Source organism: Condylura cristata, unplaced genomic scaffold, assembly GCF_000260355.1.
Source record: "Condylura cristata isolate star-nosed mole 26May11 unplaced genomic scaffold, ConCri1.0 scaffold00008, whole genome shotgun sequence".
Lineage (NCBI taxonomy): Eukaryota > Metazoa > Chordata > Mammalia > Eulipotyphla > Talpidae > Condylura > Condylura cristata.
In genome coordinates, this window is record NW_004567109.1 from 20,928,616 (window position 1) to 20,945,610 (window position 16,995).

The 16,995-nt window shown below is 42.6% G+C and overlaps 1 protein-coding gene across 3 annotated transcripts in view; it reads left to right on the plus strand.

Annotated features, from left to right (window-relative positions):
* The first annotated feature begins 12,998 nt into the window (after positions 1 to 12,998).
* Positions 12,999 to 16,995, plus strand: part of PPIE (peptidylprolyl isomerase E (cyclophilin E)) — a 10,549-nt gene continuing 6,552 nt past the window's right edge. Inside the window, exons 1-4 of one of the 3 annotated variants that reach the window (XM_004678836.2) lie at positions 12,999 to 13,047; positions 14,085 to 14,183; positions 15,286 to 15,329; positions 15,791 to 15,817. In XM_004678836.2, the coding sequence (XP_004678893.1) occupies positions 13,017 to 13,047; positions 14,085 to 14,183; positions 15,286 to 15,329; positions 15,791 to 15,817 (201 nt within the window). In that variant the 5' untranslated portion in view covers positions 12,999 to 13,016. Of the gene's footprint in view, positions 13,048 to 14,084; positions 14,184 to 14,857; positions 14,907 to 15,285; positions 15,330 to 15,790; positions 15,818 to 16,995 lie in introns of those variants that run through there. The other 2 variants (XM_012722657.1, XM_012722656.1) reach the window with 2 other exon arrangements.

Here is a 16,995-nt window from a genome sequence, read left to right on the forward strand (position 1 = left end):
GTTATGGGGGTGGCAACAGGATGGAAAGGGAAGAGCAGGCTGATGGGAAGAGAGCCTAGGACCTGTCCCACAGTTTCCACACCATGAGCATGGGCGGTGACTGACAGCTGAGCCCCCATTGTAGACCCCAGATCATATGGGCATGGGGTGCGAAGGTGCCTGTGTGTTAAGGCTCTGGAGTGGGGAGCCTCATGGAGCCAACCCATGGAGAGGGAAGCACCAGGCTTAATTAATGGGCAGCAAGACTGACTTTTGGGTCATTTCCAGACATGAGTTCCTGCGCCTGATCATTTTTATTTATAACAGTTTATTTTTACTCATTTTGTACATTCCCCCACCCCCCATCTCAATTGTAATCCCCCGCGGGTTTCCCTGATCATTTTATTTTTTAAGATTTATTTATGCATAAAAAAACTGAGGTTCAGGCCAGAGGTATGGGGGGGGGGGCAGGTGAGAGGATTCACCAGAGACAGAATGGGGAGCAGGACAAGCAGACTGACTGAAATACACTGCTGAGGGGACTAGTGGGTGGGTCAGGAGAGGTCTGCTGTGCCATGTTGGTCACTTCCCTGGGTGGGGATTGAACTTGTGCTGCAATGTCTGCAGATAGCTTCATAGTGCTGTGCTTTAACCTGTTGCACCACCAGGGAGGCCCCCAACTCCTAATCTTGGGGTAACGTGCAGTGGGAATGAGCAGGCTCAGGACAGGTTTGATTTGAACCGCAACTCTGCCATACATTCCCTCCTGACACTTTGCTTCATTGATATTGTTTCCACCTCTCTGAAGCAGGATAAATAATGATCCTGAGCTCACAGCATTTGTTGTCAAGATTAAATGATGCATGAAAAAACACTGCAATGCCTCAGGCACAGGGCAGGTCTCAGCGAATGGACTAGAGAAAGCTCTTGTTTCTGGAAGAGACTAGCGAGATCTGGAGTTGGAGGATCTGGGCTGGCTCTGCAGCCTCGCTTAACCCCTTATTTGCACACAGACCTGGTTGCTGTGGGCAGATCAGCACTACCGCATGAAGCTGGAGATGGAGAGCAGAGCAATGCTGGTGTTGACCTGGGGAAGATGCACTGTCTCAGAGCTGGACTCTGGAGCGGGGTGACTCCTGGGAATCTGCATTTTGTGTGTAGTAGGTTTGAGAATTGCTTTCTTGTCCTCCTTATGTCTTTTAAGCTCAGGGAAACTAGAAACCAAACGAAAAGTAAAATCACAATAACGGGTAAGCTTGAGTGTGGAGGACTGAGTGGAAAGAAAGGCCTCCAGGAATAAACCAGATGTGAAAAGGCAGAAGACAAGGGTTTGATGGCGTAGAGAAGAACAAATCAACTTATCTACCGTTTGAATTCTGAAAGGAGAATGTACAGGTGGGGAGAGACCTCTAATTAGTTCGCCTGACTCTGCCTGGCCCCGGCCCCCCACAGAGGCAGGTCCTGCTGAAGGGCAGGGTCTAACAGGTATGCTCCATGAAGACACAGACAGCTGGAAAATACTGACATAGCATAGTCCACAACACATAGGAACTGCAATAAATAGTAAGATCGATTATTTATAAACATAAGTTATAATAGAAGCTCACTAGTTCAGTGGATACCACCACGGACGTTGATAAATGCACCTCCTAAAATAGCGGTTCTGAGGAAGGCTGGGGCTCTCTGCTGCTCCCCACCCCCCACGCCTCTGCAGACAGCACGCCCCGCCTTGCTCATTCTCAGGAAGCTCACTGTGCTTTAAAGAAATCATCAGTTTATCTTTATCTTCAAATTACTCACTTGTTAGTGCTTCTAAATAGTTTACCCTTTCCTTAGATTTTATTGCTGGTGTATTATACCACTTGGTTAAGTAGTATGGGTGTGGGGTTTTGTTTTCTTAGAAGATCCAGAACTTACTGGAAAATCTTAGAGATGAAACCCCAGATAGAGTCAATGGTAGTTGGTGTTTCTTTTCTTTCTTTTTTGATTAAAAAAAAAATTTTTTTTTTAGAAGAACTTGGGTGGAGACCAGTGGTAGGGGAGGTGGGCTGTGAGAGAATTCACCCAAAACAGAGCAAGAAGTGGGGAACAGATTAGGTGGATTTGTTGAACTACACTGCTGAGGGGAGCAGGGGGCAAGAAAGGAGAGGTCTGCTGCACCATGTGGGTCACCTCCCTGGCTGGGGATCGAACTCAGGCCATATTGATGATAGTGCTGAAACGTAACCCCTAGGGCACCAGGGAGGCCCTGGTATTTCTTTTAAATATCAACAATAAATAGCTCTGAGTCTGAACTCTTTTAAAAAGATACTGCTAGTGAAGTAAAGGCACCCTGTGTTCACTACATTTGTGCTGTTTGTATGGCACTTGTACCATTCAGAGTGGCCTGTTAAAGCTCATGGTTTGTACCAGTCTGGGTGGATCAGGCAAGCAGAAACACCATAAATGATAGAGAAAAAGGAATGTGTTAAGGAATGAAAACTTATACAATTATAGGGATACATTCAGGTCAGAGAGGGGATGAATGTCCTCAATGTCCAGAGCCTTACTGGAAACATGACAGATGAGGACTAAAACCATCTGGAGGCACCTTTCTATCGGTCAGGTGCTTGATGTTGGCTGCCAGGTGGGGTTGTTGGCCTGAGATCTGGCCAGCAGAATGTGGATGGAAGTGAAAGGAATCTCTTCCGGCTTGGCCCACACAAATCTTTCATGTGTGGTCCTTTCTATTCTCCATCCATCAGCTCAACATTGAGGCTTTAGGGACCTAGAAGAAGGCAAAACTCTCAGGGAGAGTGGGTCTCTGAATGACTGTGTGGAGTTTCTTCTGGTATCCTGATCACCACTTTCTAATGGGGTAGGTGGTGGTTCCCAATACACACCAAAAGCCACACTTGGACACCAGTGGGGTGTCAGAACACAGTTCAGATGCTATCTACCTGCAGAAGGCATCAGATTCCACACGCAATATAGATACAGGCTCCTGAGACCATCCCCATCCTCCCTCTCCCCCTCCCCCACCCATGCTGTTTGCAAGTCAGGCTGCTAGCTGTGCTTCTAACTGACTGGCTCTAAGTCCAAGATTTCCAGATCCCCTTCTTGAGTTATGTTAATTATACTTCAATGGCTGCAGAGCTTGAGAAACTGTTTACTCACTCATCACCTTACCCATTTATTACAAAGGATGTTAGAAGAATGGATCAATAGGTAGATGAGCAGATACACAGGGCAAAGTATGGGGAAAGGGCACAGGGCTTCCATGTCCTCTCCAGATGTGCCACTGTCCCAACACCTCTAAGTGTTCACCAACTTGGAAACTCTGAATCTTTGCACTTGGATTTTTAATGGAAACTTCATTTCATAAGCACAGATGATTAAATCACTGACCACTGGTTACTGGTTTGCGCTCCCCTCCCTGGAGGTCTGGACATTCCCATCCTATAATTACATGGCTATTTCTCCTGGCAACCAGACCCCACCCTTGGTGAGGTCCAAAAATCACACCATTCATATAACAAAAGACATATTTGTCATGCTCAATACTTAGGAAATTGCAAGGCTCTGGGAGTTGTAAGTCAGGAACTGTAGACAAAGACCAAATGTATGAGACATCTATTTTTTCATCTGAGTGACTGAATATATATTTCTTATAAATCACAGATTGCAGCGCAGAATCCTCATCAATCCACTTCAGTGACATGAGTGAGAAATAACTTTCTATTGTCAAGTCATTTATTTACATTATGGAGTTGTTTGGTACAGCAGTTAATGTTAACGACCTTTAACCAATAACCATTTCTGCTCATTTAATGAAGTGACACATGGCCATAGATTTTCACCTGGAGTTGTTGACCTTCTCCTCGTGATGACGGGTGTTGACTCCAGGGCTGGTCTCATGCCTCATATTACCTACAGTGTGTTTGACTGCATATGTATTTTTCTGAGTAATGGTCATCACTCATGAGGTCATTTTAATAACTTTTTAGGGGAAGTTACTGTTTTCTACCAAGTTTACAAACCATTCATGTCTGGATCTATCTCTCCTGCCCCTTGAAAATGGAAAAGTGATCATCTCTACCTAAAGGGACCCTAGGGTACAAATGGCCTCTACTTTACCAAATCCAGTAACAATTTTATATTCCTGTCCTCATTCTCCTCAATAGCATTCAGTGTAGTTGAAAATAGTTCTTGAGATCCCTTTTTCATTTGGCTACCATAATGTGCCTTTGTTTTTAACTCACTGGCCTCTTTCAACAGCTCTTCAGTTAGCTGCCTAATACTTATCTCAAATCACATGAGGCCAAATTAGCACTCTTAAATAACCTCTCCAAATCTATATTTCCTACAGGCATCTATCTATAAATCCACCCAGGAGCAGGTCATTTTCCCCCAAACTCTGATGAATCAACAATGCCATCAAGTCTAGCATCAAATGACACATGTTAGAATCAGATGATTTCTTACCATTTCTTCTTTTTACTACTCTATTTCTAACCATCATCATCTCTGGATAACTGCAAATAGCTTTGAAAGTGGGTTGCCTTCCTCCAATCTTGTTCCAATACAGGCTAATCATCAGAAAAATCCAGAGTGAGATTTTAAAAGCAAAAACTGTCCTGTTCTCCAAATACATCAAACTCTTTCTTACCTCAGGGCCTTTGCACCTGGGTCTATTTTCCCAGAAGAACCTCTTCCCTACTCACTCAAGGCATATTTCTTATCCTTTGTGTTAGATCCAAACCTAAGAGTCACATCCTCAGAAAGCACTTTTCACCTTGTATAAATTAGATTCTCCCTCTCTATCCTCTATATTGTAGCATCCTATATATTTTCATTAGGACTTGTAATTATATTTTTGTTTATTTTTTATATTGTTAAATAGTGAACTTGCATAAGACCATAAACTCCATGAAGGCAAATGCTATGGGTCTAGTTGTGTGGACCCAAAACTTCGTAAGTTGAAGCCCTAATCGCCAATGTATTTGGAGATAGGGTCTTTAGAGGGTAATCAGGATTAAATGAAGTCATAAATGTGGATATGGGTAGTTGGGTATAACCCCAAATACAATAGGATTAGTGGTCTTAGAAAAGGAAAAAGAAAAAAAAATCTCTGTTTCTTTCTCCCTACCCCAGCCCAGATCCCAAATACACACAGAGAAGAGAGGCCATGTGAGGACAAAACAAGCAGGTGACAGTTTAGAAGACAAGAAGAGCATCCTCACCAGAAACCCACTGGCCAGCACCTTGACCTCAGACTTCCCAGCCTCCAGACTGTGAGAAAATAAATTCTGTTGTTTCACTCGCCCAGTCTCTGCTATTTTCTTACCACAACCCAAGCTCACTGATACAGCAGGTTTGCCATCGCCTTGGGGTTTCACCCCTTGCACTCAGCTAAGCGCTGGACACACAGTAGGCCTGCAAAAACTGCTGAATAAACAGAGTGCACACAGCTTCTCACTGCCCTCCTGCTCCAGCTCTCTACCCACCCCCACCCAACCCCAGGTCAGTCCTCAGATTCCCCACCCAGGCTGCTTTGAGGGAAGGACAGAGAAAGCCAGGCGCTTCTCCCAGAGGCAGTGTTGGGAGGGCAGCTCCCCTTCTCCAGCCTGCTGGACACACCGCAGTGAGGGGGCTGCCCGCTCACCCCTGCCCCGCCCCTGCGGCCACAGGGCTACCGGGAGCCAGGCCTAATGAGTTGACACTGGCACATGAGATGAAACTCTTCTGCTTCCCTGGATTAACTAAGCAGCGCTGTGAGAAAAAGAGGCCTGTGGCTTGGCCTCCCTCAGGGCCGGGTTAATGGGTAACCGGTTGGGCGTGCTCCCGTGTCTGTGAGCGAGTGTGAGCCGAGCGTGACCACCAGTGCAGGGAGCAGTGGGTAGGAGGAGTGGGCCTGACTGTCCCGGGCAGCGGTCTGTGCTTCTGTTGGTGACACAGATGGGGGTGTGGGTGTGGTGGGGGTGCGGGTGTGGCCACAGCAGGCTCCTGAGGACACTGCCCATCCTGAGGTTCTGAGGAGGGCACAGGCCCAAACATGGTGTAGCTCTGCTGGCCCCTGTGTGGTCATGGGCTGGGCAAGGGGGCTCAAAACTGCCAGCCCCAGGCCTCACTGACTTTTCCAGGCAATTAATATCCTGATGCCAGTCTGCTCAAAGCTTCCCAGTGAAACAGATGGACGGCAGGGTTGGTGCACTTAGCCACTTAGCTATACTGCTTCCTTCTATGGAGAGGGAAAGAGAGAGACAGTTATACAGAGAGAGACAGAGACAGAGAGAAGTGATGTTAAGCACATGGATTTTTAGTGGTAAGTAGATCCAGGTTAATCCAGGTTAATTTTTAGTGGTTAATAGATCCAGATCTGCTTTCTACGGTTTTCAACTTCCATGAAACAACTAAGCAAGTTACTCAGCTTTTTTAAGGCACAGTTACTTCATCTGTAAAATGGAGAAAATTACACATACCTAAAAGAGAATGCAGTTTAATTTTAGGTAATAGTTACTTAAACAGCATACTAATTTGTGATCCATGACTGCCCTCTAGAGGTAATGTCAAAACATGGCCTCCATTACTTTGCTAAATATAATCACTGTTACTTCCAAAACTATTGCTCCTGAAGCCCGGTAGTTTCTTGCAATCAAATGGCCCGATAACAACCTAAGCATGCAACGAAGGAGGCAGATGCACTATCTCCCACTTACCTTAACTCTGCAGTTTCCAAGGATACAGTACGCAGTCTGTGGCAGGCTTGCATCGGCTCAGACCTGATATTAACGTCCCCTCACAGAAGGATCATTTAACAGATTAGGAAATTGAGCAATATGATTTGCCAATTAACTGGTAAAGGATAAAGTCACATAATTCTTTAAAAAGTGCAGAAGTCTAACTCACAAAACTAAATAATAAAAACTCTTTGCAAACAGGATAGAAAGGAAACTTTTCAGCCTGTTAAAGAGATTCTGCTCCAAACTCAAACATTCTACTTAAGAGGAAACTTTGGGAGCACGGCTGTTAAGTCAGGAACAGTGCTTAAGCTTGAGTGCTAGTGTTACGATTCTTCACCATTCTACTAGAGTTCCTAGCCAACAAGAGCAGAGGAATATATAATAAGTATAAGAACTAAAAAGAATCAGTCTCAGTTTTCAGGTTCTATTATTATCCTTTCAGAAAATCCAAGAAATTTAGAGAACTATCTCAACTAATGTTTGGCAGGTCTCCTAACTACTAAATCAATAGATCAATAGATACAGGAATAAGTAACAAAAAGATATAATAGACAAAAAGATATTCAGTGTCAGTAAAAAGTAAAAGTTATCTAGAAATTCATCTTATAAAAGATACACTAAATCTTTGAACAGGAAAATACAAAAAATTCATCATTTTAAAAGATGAAAAGAACATAAAAGAGTAAATAGTTACAACATGCTTATGAATGGATATAATTACTATCTGAAAGATGTCATTTTTCCCCTTAAAATAAACATACAAATTAAATTAATTCCAATAATAACTTATCTGGATTTTTTATGTAAGTGGATTCTAGGTAAGTGGATTCTAAAATTCATATTAAAGAGAAACATCCAAGAATATGCAAGATGATTTGGAGGGAAAAGGAGATACCAGCTATAAAACTTTATCTTTAAATTCACTAATTATTCTTCTGCCAGCTCAGAAGTTGACTATTGAGTCCTTTCAGTGAATCTTTCATTTATTACTGTACTTTTATCTCTAGAATTTTCACTTGGTTCCTTTTTATAGTTTCTAGCTCCTTTCTGAGATTTCCTATTTGCTGACTTACAATATTTTCACTGCATCTTTAAACAGATTCTTTAACTTCTTTCAGCATATTTATAATAGATGCTTTGATCACTTTGTTTGCTAAATATAGTATCTAAGCCTACTCAATGAGAGTTTTCTATTGACAGCCTTTTTTCCCCAGACAATGGGTCACATCTTTCTGTTTCTTTGCAAGTTTCAAAATTTTAATCGAAACTTGAACATAATAAAAATAATATTTAAAATAATATATTGTGGCAAAGCTAAGTTCTGATCTTTCTTCCGGTGGTGGTGGGGAGGTTGTTTTTGTTGTTGGTTGTTTTTACTTTTTTTTTCCTTGTGTTTTAGTAGTTGGTCTAGATCAAATCTGCAGAATCTCTCTCTTGCAGTGTTCTAGACAGTTGTGTTTCTTGGTTTTTTTAAATGTGTTTGTTGTTATCTTTATTTTTAATTTGGCTTCCTAGTGGGTTTAATATCTTATGGTAACCGATGAGAGGTTTTGCCCAAATCCTTAAGCCAGTAAGATTTTCATTCTTTGCCTATGAATATGTGTGTGGCTGCAGGACATTCAATGTACACGGGCTTTCCCCAGGTTTTCCTTTTCAATGGGTCCTTCTGGTACTTTCTTGTATTTATATCTCCAAGTCACGCAGGGATAACGTTTAAGATTAACTCTCCTAGTAACTTCCAAGTATATGACATGTTTTCATTAACTATAACCACTAGGCTGTACAATGGACTTCCAGAACTTGTTCATCTTATCACTGGACCTTTGTCCCTTTTGACCAGCGTTCGCCATTTCCCCCACTCCCATGCCCTCAGTTTCTATGAGTTCAGCTTCTTTAGAAATGATATAAGGCATATGACATTGAATTTGTCAACCACTTTTGGCCATTTGTATTTTCATTTGGAGAAAGCTTATTCAATCCTTTGCCCATTTTTAAATAGCACTGTTTGCTTTTTTGTTGTTGAGTTGTAAAAGACTAGAATTTACATTTGGTTCTTTTTTTGCGGTTTCTAGTTGTTTGAGATTTCCTATTTGCTGACTCATAGTCATAATATTTTCTTTTGATTCTTTAAACAAAATCTGGATACTAGATTCTTAAAACACTTACTATTTGCAAATATTTTCTGCCATTCTGTGAGTTACCATTTTACTCTTTTGATAATGTCCTTTAATGCCCATCAGCTCTTGATTTTAGTGAGATTTAATTTATCTATTATTTCTTTTGTTGTTTGTGCTTTTGGTGCCTTATCTAAGAAATGATACCCAATCCTGAGGACAATTTTGAAACTTTTACTGTGTATTTTTCAAGACTGAATACCACTATTTGCAAATATTTTTCTCTTATTACCTTATCTAAAATTTCATCACAGGAAACAAAGGTCACTCAGAAAAGAAGAATCACATAAACTATATACTTTTCAAATTTTGAATCTACTATTTAATTACAGGGATCTGTAGTAAACTAAGCATTAGACACACAAGCTGTGTCCAAAGTGAGCTTGAAGGAGCTCAAAGTATCCTGAACCACAAAGAACTTACTCTACAAATAAGTGCTTATGGCTGCATCCAGTTATATTGGGGAGTTATCATTCTACTCTCTTACTGTATAATTAAATTCCCAAATTAGCTTTTATATAAAATTAACTATTGATTAAAGATAAGTAATTAAAATGTGCTATTTTGAAACATGCACAAGAGTAAGCAAAAAATTATTTCAACTTAGACCACAGAAATATTTTTTCTCAGGAGTATTTTGTAACTGATATTGTTCAGAATTACCTGAGCATGATTATGGTAAAAAAAAAAAATGAGTGACTTTCTAGTTGGTTTATAATTGCTTGAATAGTATCTACAGATAATATACCGCTTTGTTGTTTGCATCCAGAATGGACATCTTCTCCAGCCCTGCTCTTCAGGTCACTACTTTTCTTGGAATGAGTGGTTCCTGAAGCTCTTCCCAACACACCAGCTTCATTGCTTGTATTTTTTATTTAAAGATTTATATATTTATGCAAACAAGAACTGGGGTACAGGCCAGAAGTGTGAGAGGTAAGAGGACTCACCAAAGACAGAGTGGGGAGCAGAATGGGCAGGTTGATTGAAATACACTGCTGAGGGGAGCAGTGTGTGGGTCAGAAGAGGTCTGCTGCACCATGTGGGTCACTTCCCTGGCTGGGATTGAACTCGTGCTGCAGTGACTGCGGAGAGCTTCATAGTGCTGCACTTAATTGGGCTACTAGGGAAAACCCGACACCAGCTACAGTGTTACCTAGAGATGAACATTCTCAATGCTACCCTTGACCTATTACTTCAGTGATTCTGGGAGAAGAGCCTCCCATAATTCTAAAGCAGTTGTACATTTAGAACTGTCATATTAGAACAGGGCCCTGCCAGAACCGAGACTGCAGTCTAGGGCAGTATGAGTCAGTACTGTGAGGTGATAATGTAAGGCAGGAAAGTGGCCACCAGTTCTAGGTCCTGTCCTTCCTGCGACCAGTGAAGAAACCGACTGCTGGCTAGCAGAGAGAGTGTATTAGCTTCTAGACCTTCACACAGTCTCCATGGAACAAACAACCAGCAACCAAAGGATGGTAGATGCCTAGAGATTGTGGTTGCCAAGATTGATGGACTTGGATTTGGTTTGTTTTTAATTCAGCATCCTGCTGTTGTGCGGCATTTAGCACTCCAGCCACCACTCATGCTTACCGTCCTCCTTGGGCTGTTGCTCCACATAAATGTACTTCCAGGGTCAGCAGCCCACGTCCTGTGATTCAGCCCCTGCGGAGGAGGCTCGGGCACCCTATGTGCTAAGAATAGAATTTTCCATTTCAACTTTATTTGAAAGAAGCTTTTCTCTGCTTCATGCATCAGATAATTAAAACTACACTAAATGCCAAGGAATTATGCATTGGGTTAGGATTACAGTGATAAACAACCTGACATGGTCCCTGCTCTCAAAATGCAGAGAAAGGGGGCTTAAAAAATTGGATATAAATTGTGCTAAGTTTGATCATGATTTCTAACAAACTCCCTTCAAAAATGAGAGAGATAAGCCTTCATCTAGGTTTCTCTCTGCCACTGATTTTCTAATACTTTCTATAGATGTTAAGTAGGTTCTTGTACCAATTCCATGTAGGGAAGGATATCTTCCCACAAACAAGCACTTCTTGGGACAGCAGATGGGTGTCCTACAAGTCAACACAATGTTGACAGTGTATACCTGGAGACAGCATCAGTTCCAGAGGATCAGAGGTTCAGTCAGTCCTACAATACTGCCCTGACCACCACCTGAGCCTCTGCTTCAGACTGTAGTACTTATGCCCTGAAGGTTCCAATGACCCCCTCCTTGAACTTCAACTGTAAATCAGAGGTTCTCATGAGCCCCACCATGAGTTTGATCAGTGTGCACAGCAACTCACAGGACTCAGAGAAACATTTCACTTCCTGGATTGCTAGATCCCCCCAACCCCATTTATTCAGTTTGCATTCCATGGTTTCAATTACTTGCAGTCCTCTGTGGTCAACTGTGTGAATTATGCATGATATTTTGAGTGAAAGAGCCATATTCAGTTAAGTTTCATTACAGTATATTGTTTTATTTATTCTATTTTAAGTGGATTATTGTTAACCTTTTACTATATTCTTCTAACCATTCCATTTTATTAGTCTGTTGTTTTAATCTAATTTCTTATGCTATTGCTGTTAATCTAATTTATTATGCTATTGCATAATAAATTATTGTCCCAAGGTTTTGGCTCAAATATAAATGAGCTTATTATTATAATATCCACAGAGGGGACTCCCAAAACTAATGCCATGTGAAAGGATATGAATCCTATCTTTATCCTTCTGGGACAGTTTTACAGCTGAAGGTCACAGAAACATCTGGACACTAACATCTAGAACAGCTAATGTTTCCAAGCATTTTAGAAGAGTAATAATATGGTAGTACGAACAGTAATATAGAGAAACCCTATTAAAATGAGGCACAACTAACAAACAGCAGTAGGACCCAGTGTGCCTTGCCTACTGCTAAGCCTGGCACAGACCAGGTGTGTTCTCTGTGTTTTCACTTCCCTTCCCCTTTCTTACTTCATTGCATTGTAGTATATGCCTGGATACATATGTGAGAACCTGTATAGCTTTCATATTCCCACCACTCCTCTCTGAGCTTACTGAATTTGTTCAGGAACTGCACCTCTTCTCCCCTGCCTGAATGATATTCTGAACGGTTGCTTTCAAGTGTGAAATGGTGGGGTATGATTAACCTTGACAATCTGCAAACGTCTTTTCCATGGTGTTAACCCACGGCCTCCATGTTGGCCAGTACCTGCCCGCCGGGTGAGTGACTCCCACATGCGGGCAGAAGAGGGCACCAGAGCCTGGTACTGACCTGGAAGCCAGTCCTTCTTTCCTGGGACTCCACTTGGATTTTAGCTGGTGTCTTCCCACAGGTAACATTTGTTCCGCTCTTCCAAACAATGCTTTCGAACCTGGAGGGAAGAATCACAGGGTTGCTGCTGGAATCCCCCGAGTCCTTCTGCTCTGAGGTGAAATGCAGAGCTGCAGCTCTGCTCGGGAGGACTGCTGTCCTCAACCTCCTCTGTCCACTTGTGGCTGAGGGCTGCTGCGGCGTGGGCACTGGGGAAAGTGGTCAGCACCAGGAAAAGACACCGCTGGGCCTGGACACCAGGGAGGGATGGGAGGTGGGGCTCTTTTCATGTCACTGACCCCCTGGACATTTCTCACAGGTGGATGAGGCTGTGGCAGTTCTGCGGGCTTACCATGCTACGAAAAAATGGCCCAGAAGGCGGGCACGGTTGCTGCTGCTGCTGCCTCTCAGACAAGGAAGAGTCGTACATTTGGGTGTTCAATTTCCTGCAGTGGTGTGCTCCCGAACAGCATCGGGAGAAAGACACAGTAGGGAAGGATGGACACAGTACTGGGAGTCCCCTTCCATGGACGCTCGTCATGGCAACTTGGACAAGTGGCCCCCAAACAAGTCGGGGATGGCCCGCGGACCAGAGCTTATTACTCGGACACCAAGGAACTGGTCGAGGGCTGTTGCCCACCTCACAAGCAGCTTCACTCGGCCCGGTGCCCCTGACCCCGCGAGCTCAGAAGTAGCGTCTCAACTCCGTCCCCAGAGGGGTGGGCGGGGCCTCCGTGCGCGAGAGGCGGACCGAAGCTGGGGGGGCGGGGCCTTGCGGAAGGGCGGGCTTAGCGCCAACTTCCGGCGGAAGAGCGCGGGAGCAAGATGGCTACTACCAAGCGTGTGCTGTACGTGGGTGAGCAGGCGCGGGCTCTAAGCGGAGACGGCGAACCGAACCCGACATGGGTCTGGGGTTGGGGCGGGATGCGTCTCAGGGTGTGGAGGGCTGCGACCATCTCTTGCGTTAGGATCTGTGGTTGCACTGCTTTGTTTTAAGGTTTGAACCATAGAGGTGACGAACTTTTCCGTCTCCCTTCCAGAACAGTTAAACTAACAGGAACACCTCATCTCCTGGGCTGCAAGACTTGGTAGAGACATTATGGACTGTAAACTCACCCGTCCATTTATTTTTTAAACCTTCATTGCAGTGATGGTTCGACGCCGCCCCCTGCCTTAAAGGAAGGGGTGTTAGGTTGGCGAGATAGAGTGACAGTAATTTAAGTAGCATAGTTTGATGAGAGATTTGATAGGGACAGTCTATGATGACATGGAACTGGGTGCTGCAGGGAGAAGTGAACTCTCCATCTGGAGAGGTGACACCAAACCTTTCAGGAGGTGGTGAAGCCGCAGTTGATATGCTATAATCATGTAGTCAAAGTTGGGGCAAGTGTGTTTTCTGAAGGGAAGCAATAAGAGCAAAAGCCCAAACATGTGGGGAAAAAGGGGTTATTTTGTAAGAAACACAGGGAATTGGGAAAGCAAAGAGAGACTGAAGTGATGGACAAAACTCAGTTTATGAAGAGTTAGTATACACTTCAAGGTAGTTTATAGTTTATTCAAACAGTGGGAAACTTGTGAAGGTGGTAAGTAATGAAGTGATGATTTAAAATCTGCACATTCCCAGGAACACTCTAGTTGGCTGTGTGGAAGAGAGGGTGGTCTGTTAAGAAGCTATGGTGGTAATCCAGGGACTAGATAAATGTCTGAAGAAAGGGTGAAGCTAGGAAGGTGCTTCATAAGTATGGGTGAAGGAGTAGATTAGATGGGATACTTATGTACCCAAAAGCTGGATGGAAAAACCCTTACCCTTGGCTATACCATGCTAACTGGGCTGCAGGAACTTATCAAGAGAATGGAGCACAATGACTCCAAAGTCATTTGGCTTCTTTGCAGGTGGGCTGGCAGAAGAGGTGGACGACAAAGTTCTTCATGCTGCATTTATCCCTTTTGGAGACATCACAGATATTCAAATTCCTCTGGATTATGAAACAGGCAAGTCCTTTTTTTAGTGTTGCTCATGTTCAGAATCCTCCTAGGAAGAGAATTTAAAATATTGTCTTAAGTCATACCGTAGTGCATTCTAAGTGGCATATATGAAAGATCAGGAGGGTACATGACAGTGATTGTGATGCTAAAGGAATATTCTGTAGTGTGGTTGTGAAGTATAACATATTTTGTAGCGTCCTATCTGTTGGGTTTGAGGTAAGACACACTTTCAATGTCCCCGTAGGAAAATGGGTTTTGGGTTACATGGAGATCTGACTGTAATTCCAAACTACATTCTGGGTACCCCACTATTCTTGCCCCCTTTGGTAGCTGTACTACTAAACAAGGCAGCAGGTAAGCCCAGTCCCAACAATGGGTGAGATCTTGGCCTCTGTACATCTGGATACATTTTCCTTTGACTGGCATGCAGTTACAGATCAATTTTCTGTTTTACCTTTCTTGTCATTTTTAAGATTGGAGCTAAGGTCCAGTTTTTATCCTCAACTTTGCAAAGCTTTTAAGCTCTCTGGGCCTGGGATCTTTATCTATAAAACACAGTAAAGCTCTAATGGTCTCTAAAGGTAATCACCTAGTTAAATAAACACTGTTGTGGTTGGCCTTTCTAGTTAGAGTAGCATTTTTCTGAGGGCAAAGATTAAGCATCCGTATCCATGTTTTAGGCTTTATGCTTGGTTGATGCTCAAGATGTAAACTTGGAATGAATAATTGGTATGTTAAATGACTTAATTTTTCTGTCTGCCTTGCATGCAAAAAAGATTTGACTTGATTTTGGTAGAAGAATCTAATGCTTATTTTACTTATTTGTAATTCCAAGCAATGCTTATTTAAATATTAAAAGTATAGTTCATTATTTAGTTGTGTTCTAGAAAATAAGGTTTAATAATGCTTGAAATGTTGTTTAAAGTAGGAAGAATAGAACGGTGAGATTTCTTAATTAACGATTGGATAGTATTCCTAGTGTCTGATTGTGGTATGAGACTGACTTCATTTTCCTTGTGACCGTCTGTTTCTTCCTATTGTCCCACATGGTATATACTTGATTTCACTTTCTTTTTCTTTTTCTTTTTCTTTTTCTTTTTTTTTTCAGAAAAGCATCGAGGATTTGCTTTTGTTGAATTTGAGTTGGCAGAGGTGAGATAATTTCATGTTACCTATGCTGTGCTTAGCTTTGGCTTATGTTACTGTTTTTACTTATTACAAAGGAAGCTGTTCTCCATTGGTTAGATTTCTGGGCCTCACACTGATACTTGTAGACTGGCAAGAAGAACTGTTCAGAGGAAAGCTTCCCTCACTTAACCTAACTGTAGAACCTGCCAGGTCTTACCCTTCTCCTCTGCAGAGCTTCTACAGCCTTGCTCACAGAGCACTTCCCTGGCAACGCTGTCGATTATTTCTCATGCCTTCCAGTAGATAGCAAACTGCTGCACTACCATCTCTGAAGTCAGTCAGGAAGTGTTCCTTGTTAGAGATGCCCATGGCCTAGACAGAAAATAGAGAAGTAACTTTTCCTGGGGGCCTTGTTTTTGAGTGTTTAGACACTACAAGCAATACTGAGCTGCAAGCCTCACTTATCCCTTTTCTGTTCTTGGCAGGATGCTGCAGCGGCCATCGACAACATGGTATGACTGGGAGTTCTCGCTGAAGTTGCTTTTTGGTGGTACAGTTCAGGTTTGCTGAACTTCCCAAGTTACAAGGTTGCATAGAGAAGTAAAAATTGTCATCATGTGAAAATAGTCACTGTGAATGGATCACTTGTAAAATTACCCTTTCTTTAATATCTTTCCCCATTACAATAATGTAAATCCTAATTATCCTTGTTGGCTAATTAGCTAATTTCTCACTGACTGCTCATGTCTAATAAGTTGCAAACACAATGCATATTGTTTGCCCAGTGAAGCTGCATATTTTTTGCAAAAGAGACAGTGTTCAGTGAGCTGTTAAGCCAGTTCACAGTTGAGAACAGTACAGTTGAGGATGGCGATAGGTTGTGCTAGTGATGCAAATGATTTGATTATCCTGGAGAGGTCCTTGGGAAATACTATGAACAGCTTGGGTATTTGTGCCCTCTTTGAGATCTGATCTTCATGTCGCATGTGAATCGCAATGGTAACATGTACTGTAGGATTTTGTTCTGTCTTCCAACATTTGTCTAAATACTGCAGCTATCAGTATCTAATATATTTTTATTTTACAAATTATAGTGCATAGTTAAGCCTAAATTTTATAAGAAAATTTCATGTTTTTTGTTTATCACAAAAAAAGTTACAAGTAAACCTTGGATTCAAACATGAAATTGTCTTTACTGTCTTTAGTGGATTCACATTAAATGGCCTTTCCTGGTATCAGTTTTCTTTGGTTAACTAGGTTCTTCTTTACTCCTGTCCTCTGTTACCCATTCATAACCAAACATATTCCTTGGCTTTCAGAGAGATTATTTTTCGCCATTTCAAAGCTGACTTTTGAAAATGAACTCAGATGCTTGGAAACTGCATTTATTCTTGTAATTTCAGTCCACCCTGAAACCAGAGTTTTTTGGTAGCTTAGATCTATGTTGGTACTGAAGAAAGGAAGTTATGTGGGTCCTCCTGGTGGCACAAGGGGTTAAGAAGCAGCACTGTGAAGCTCTCTGCAGCCACTGTAGCGTGAGCTTGTATCCCTGGCCAGGGAGGTGACCCACATGGCACAGAAAATCTCTCCTTTTTCGCCCGCTGTTCCCCTCAGCAGATCTGCCTCTTCTGCTCCCCACTCTGTCTCTCGTGAGTCCTATCACCCACTGCATCTCTGGTCTGTACCCCAG